Consider the following 6,227-nt stretch of genomic DNA (forward strand, 5'->3'; position numbering starts at 1 on the left):
ATTTGTTTTTTTTTTGAGACAGAGCCTCAAACTGTCACCCTGGGGAGAGTACCGTGGCATCACAGCTCACAGCAACCTCCAACTCCTGGGCTCAAGCAATTCTGCCTCAGCCTCCCAAGTAATTGGGACTACAGGTGCCCACCACAATGCCCGGCTATTTTTTGGTTGCAGCTGTCATTGTTGTTTGGTGGGCCCAGGCTGGATTCAAACCCATCAGCTCTGGTGTATGTGGCTCGCGCTTTAGCTGCTTAAGCCACAGGCGCCAAGCACCTGTTTTTTCTTTTTTTTTAAATTACAGTTTGGCTGGGGCAGGGTTTGAATCTGCCACCCTCGGTATATGGGGCCGGGGCCCTACCCACTGAGCCACAGGCGCTGCCCTTTCCAGTGCATTTTTTCCTCCAGTTACTATTTTTGAAATCAGTAGTGTAAGCATGTGGAGATGAAAGGTTGGTGCATCACCATAGTTGTTTCAAGATGTGTTCAAATGTGTTAAAATGGGTGGTGCCCTGGCTCAGTGGGTAGGGCGCTGGCCACATGCACGGAGAGTGACAGGTTGGAACCCAGGTCGGGCCAGCCAAAATAACAATTACAACTGCAACAACAACAACAACAAAAATAGCAGGGTGTTGTGGAGGGCACCTGGAGTCCCAGCTACTTGGGAAGCTGAGGCAAGAGAATCACTTAAGCCCAAGTGTTTGGGGTTGCTGTGAGCTGTGATGCCACAGCACTCTACCAAGGGTGAAATAGTGAGACTCTGTCTCAAAAAATAAAATAAAATATGTTAAAATGAACATCCTCTGCTTTGAAAAAAACACACACTATATGGTGACAGCTGATAATTGGTGCAGCTTCTATCAAGTATACCAGGAAGATGTTAAATATAAGACAGCATTTTTCTTTTCTTTTTATAAAGGTTTAGCTTCTGTCAAAATGTTCTAAGATTTTGGCTAGTGAAGATTGTAGATTTTAACAAATGTACACCTGTATGCTTTAAAAAATAAATTTGGTTAGGCACAGTGATCCATACCTGTAATTCCAGCACTTTGGGGGGCCACTTGAACCAGGAGTTTGAGACTAGCCAGGACAACATAGCAAGACCCTGTCTTCACAGAAAAATTTAAACTTAACCCAGGCCTCATGGCACATACCTGTGGTCCTGGAGGAATCTGAGGTGGAAGGATGGCTTGAGCCCAGGAGTTCTAGGATGCAGTGAACTATAATCACCTACTGCTCTTACCTGGGCAACAGAGTGAGACCTTGTTTCAATCAATCAGTCAATTAAGAAATCTATATGCATTTCAGATTGTAATATGCTTGACTTGGCTCTGGATATCAGCCAAGAATGATACAGCAAACATGATGAGAAATGGCCTTGAAGTAATTTAGATCAAGGAGATAGAGTTAAGTAGAGAAAAACTTTGTATAACATGGTGCACCATTTGTTGTATTACACCATTTTATCCATTTAGAAACCCAGTTCATCATAGGATATGCTACTGTCTACTCCCTTCTGCCAACACCATGTGAAGTCAGGTCGAGACATGTCTCATTTAGTATAATGTGAGAAGAATTTAATTTCACTTTTCTAGGAAGATTGGAAATGATTCTAGACTTGCTCAGTTTACTAGACATGAGAGTGAGGTTTTTTAATTGGTAGAGATGTATCTGTGCATTTTAATATAACTCTAATGCCTAAAGAAAATCTCATAGTATCTGATTTTCAATACTGGATGGCAGAAATTAAGCTAACCAGAAAGTACAAGGAATGGGTTTCAGGTTTAGCTGATGAACGGTTAGCCCAACCTCATGTTTGCTTCAACCCTTTTTGGGGGAATGTTTCTGAATTATATTATCCTTTTCCGCAACAGTATATAGTGCCTCTTTGTGATCTGGGCTGTTTCTAAATGTAATTTCTTATTGTTTAATACCCTAGAACTAGTTTCTATACCAGGTAAACTTACTTTTAGTTTCTATTATCTCTTATAGTGGAAGTTAGCTGATGACAGGACAGTATCAATTTATGATGATTCAAGGCTAGGCCTGGTGCTCACAGCACTTGGGAGGCCAAGGCAGGTGGATTGCCTGAGCTCACTGGTTTGAGACCAGCCTAAGCCAGAACGAGACCCCATCTCTAAAAAATAGCCGGGCGCCTGTAGTCCCAGCAACTCAGGAGGCTGAGGCAAGAGGATCACTTGAACCCAAGAGTTTCAGGTTGCTGTAAGCTAAGATGCCACGGCATTCTACCAAGGGTGACCAAGTGAGACTCTGTCTCAAAAAAACCCAAACAAACAAAAAACAAACTTATGATGATTCAACTTGATTTTTCAACAGATCTATGATGGTGTAAAAGTGAAATGCACTCACACCAATTAGAAACCATACTTCACGTACCCCTACAATCATTTTCTTTTACATTTTCAGTATTGTATTCAATAAATTACATGAGACAGTCAACATTTTATTATAAAATGGGATTTGTGGGTGGCGCCCGTAGCTCAGTCAGCAGGGTTCCGGCCACATACAGCTAGGGTAGTGGGTTTGAACCCCCTTATCCCCTGGGCTTGCTAAGCAACAATAACAAACATTTTTTAAAAAGAAAAGGAAAAAAATGGGATTTGTGTTACACGATGTCACCCAACCTTGGGCTAGTACAAGTATTCTGAGCATGTTTAAGGTAGGCTAGACTAAATATTATGGTAAGTTTGACATTTTCAAACTTGCAATGGGTTTATTGGGACATAACCTCATCATAGGCTGAAAAGCATCTGTAAAGGAAGATGGCTGGATCCTGAGAAGGCAACTGCCAGCTTTGCTTCCTCCTCTCCTGGGAAACTGAGTCATTTTGGTCATCACTTAGTCTTCACTAGAAAATATTGATGGCAAGTATGGCCTTGGCCAATTAGGGAAGGCCAAGTGGTGGCAGACTCCACTCATACTCATAAAGTGGTAGGAGAGATTGTGGAGTACTTACTCTTCAGGCTGGAATGACAATACTTCTTACAATCTAAGATGCCTGTGATTATAATTTTTACTTTTTACAAAGTAAAAAATTTTCTAATTAATTGATGACATAATGCTATCTTATCACATGAATTTTCAATAAATTTACACCTACTGAAAGCATATTATTTTATTTATTTTTTTTCCTTTTTTGTAGAGACAGAGTCTCACTTTACCGCCCTCAGTAGAGTGCAGTGGTGTCACACAGCTCACAGCAACCTCCAACTCCTGGGCTTAGGTGATTCTCCTGCCTCAGCCTTCCATGTAGCTGGGACCACAGGTGCCCGCCACAACACCTGGCTATTTTTTGTTGCAGTTTGGCTGGGGCTGGGTTTGAACCTGCCACCCTTGGCATATGGGGCTGGCGTCCTACCCACTGAGCCACAGGCGCCACCCTCTTTTCCTTTTTAAAAATACAGAGTCTTGTTCTGCTGCCCTGGCTAGAGGGCAATGGTATGCCCAGGTCACTTCAACCTCAAACTCCTTGGTTCAAGCTATCCTCCTGCATCAGCCTCCTGAGTAGCTGGGACTACAGGAACACACCCCCAGGCCCAGCAAATGTTTCTGTTTTTTTTTTTTTTTTCCTCTTTGCAGTTTTTGGCTGGAGCTGGGTTTGAACTCGCCACCTCCCGCATACGGGGCCGGTGCCCTACTCCTTTGAGCCACAGGCACCGCCCATGTTTCTGTGTTTTTTTAAAAAAATTTTGTAGAGATTGTTTCTCTCTATTTGCTGAGGCTTGTCTTGAACTTCTGGCCTCAAGACATCCACCAGCTTTGATTTCTCAAAGTGCTGGGATTACAGGTGTGGGCCATGATGTTCAACCTGAAAGTATTCTTTTAGACTTATTTAAACATAAATTTTTATCATATAATCTTCTTATACATTGAGGAGCGGCAGTGATCACACGTCGTCTGCTGGGAAGAACTGGATTCTCATTTCAGGTCACCGTCAGAAAAGCTAAGTTTGCTCTACAGTAGGGATCAGGAGATCTGATCCTGATTGCAGAACTGTCCCTGATTACAGAATCTTGGTGATTGGAATAAAAACAGGGCTGAATGAGTTCCAGAAAGCAGGGTTCTCAAACTCGTGGACAACAATCTGCAGAAGAAGACAACTTCAAAAAGCCAACTAGGAGCAACATGCAGAGAAATAAGAGGAGAGGGGCTTCCTGCGGAAAGAAGACAGCTGCTCCGCAGCAGAAAAATCTTGAGCCAGCTCTCCCACGAAGATGGGGGGGTCGCTCTGCAGAGACCCCCCCTTCAGGATCTGCGAGGAAGACAAGAAAGAACAAACAGAAGACTCCTGGAAACGGAGATGGTGGCAGTACCAGCGAAGCACCTCAGCCTCCACGGAAGAAAAGGGCCCGGGCGGATCCAACTGCTGAAAGTGAAGAAGCATTTAAGAATAGAATGGAAGTTAAAGTGAAGATTCCTGAAGAATTAAAACCATGGCTTGTCGAGGACTGGGACTTGGTTACCAGGCAGAAGCAACTTTTCCAACTTCCTGCAAAGAAGAACGTGGATGCAGTTCTTGAAGAGTATGCTAATTGTAAGCTGTCGCAGGGCCATGTTGATAATAGGGAATATGCAGTTCACGAAGTCGTGGGAGGAATAAAAGAGTATTTCAATGTGATGTTGGGCACTCAGCTGCTCTACAAGTTTGAGAGGCCCCAGCATGCTGAAATCCTCTTGGCTCACCCTGATGCACCGATGTCCGAGGTTTATGGAGCGCCTCACCTACTGAGATTATTTGTAAGAATCGGAGCAATGTTGGCCTATACACCTCTTGATGAGAAAAGCCTTGCATTGTTGTTGGGCTATTTGCATGATTTCCTAAACTATCTGGCAAAGAATTCTGCATCTCTGTTTACTGCCAGTGATTACGAAGTGGCTTCTGCCGAGTACCACCGCAAAGCCCTGTGAGGGTCTACTGACCACTCACTGTTTTGAGTCTGGTATCTGTAAACACTTTTTGTTCTTAGTCCTTTTCTTGTATAATTGATGTTCTTTAAACTTGTTGTATAACAGGGCTTCTGTTTTGGTTTGTTTTCTGTTCTGTTTTAAACAGAAAGTAAAAGGAGTGAAGCTCCTTTTCTTGTTTCAAAGTTGCTACCAGTGTATGCAGTAATTAGACAAAGACGAAACATTCAGTAGAACATTTTATTGCCTAGTTGACAACATTGCTTGAATGCTGGTGGTTCTATCCCTTTGACACTACACAGTTTTCTAATATGTGTTAATGCTACGTGAAAAAAACGCCCTGATTCCTAGTGCCAAAGGTTCGACTTGATGTATATACCCGAAAACCCATGCATTTGTGCTCTTTTTTCTTTTTTTTTTATGGTGCCTGAAGTAAAACAGCCCATCCTCTGCAAGTCCATCTATGTTGTTCCTTAGGCATTCTATCTTTGCTCAAAATGTTGAAGGATGGTGATTTGTTTCATGGTTTTTGTATTTGAGTCTAATGCATGTTCTAACATGATATAGGCAATGCATTATTGCGTAGCCATGGTTTTCTGGAGAAGTTGATACTTCAGGAATTGTATTTCAGATCTTAAATAAAAATTGTTTCTAAATTTTAAAGCAAAAAAAAATTCTTATACATTAATGAGAAAACTTAAGCAAAATATTCCTAAAACCAGGAATTCCTAAAAGGCATTCCTAAAACTATTTGTTTCAATACTAAATCATGGTGTAATCCTAAAGAAATTAATTTTAAAGTCAATTAAACGTAACATATGAGTTACTATCCATGCACATACCTCAGCTAAAGTGTTGACGATGTGAAAAGCATGACCAAGTTCTCATGCAATATGCTCATGCAATACAATTATGCCATGACTACTGCCTGGCCAAGACAACTACTATAAGACTTCATTGACTGTAAGGCACCTTCTGGTTTCAGGGATTTGAAGACGTGAATAAAAATCTCATCTTGGAATAAAGGAAATGTGGTGACTTGTTTCTTCCTTGTTCTTCTCCTGGTTTGCATAATTCCTGATATTAATTTACTTTTCCATTTGTCTCTTTCAGGTTAAAATTGAGTTAATCATGATTAAAAATCAGTTAGGCAGGGTTCAGAAATTGCTGAGTTTTTATTCTATAAGATTTCACTGCATTTTAACTTATGTGTTCTTAAAACCTTATCATTTATTCACATAGATGTTTTAAAATATGCATTTCAAATCTACACCAAGTATGGTTTTTCTGAAAATGTGGTTGAGAAA

At 41.4% G+C, this 6,227-nt stretch overlaps 1 protein-coding gene across 1 annotated transcript; it reads left to right on the plus strand.

Annotated features, from left to right (window-relative positions):
- The first annotated feature begins 3,899 nt into the window (after positions 1-3,899).
- Positions 3,900-5,754, plus strand: LOC128593975 (mortality factor 4-like protein 2). Its single transcript, XM_053602424.1, has one exon. The coding sequence runs from the start codon at positions 4,057-4,059 to the stop codon at positions 4,921-4,923; it is 867 nt and encodes a 288-aa protein (XP_053458399.1). The 5' UTR covers positions 3,900-4,056; the 3' UTR covers positions 4,924-5,754.
- The last annotated feature ends 473 nt before the right edge of the window (positions 5,755-6,227 follow it).

This window comes from Nycticebus coucang, chromosome 9, assembly GCF_027406575.1.
Source record: "Nycticebus coucang isolate mNycCou1 chromosome 9, mNycCou1.pri, whole genome shotgun sequence".
In the NCBI taxonomy this organism is placed as follows: Eukaryota; Metazoa; Chordata; class Mammalia; order Primates; family Lorisidae; genus Nycticebus; species Nycticebus coucang.

Bases quoted from the DNA above. Each gene is read 5' to 3' on its own strand.
- LOC128593975 (XM_053602424.1), top strand. From the start codon at position 4,057: ATGAGTTCCAGAAAGCAGGGTTCTCAAACTCGTGGACAACAATCTGCA.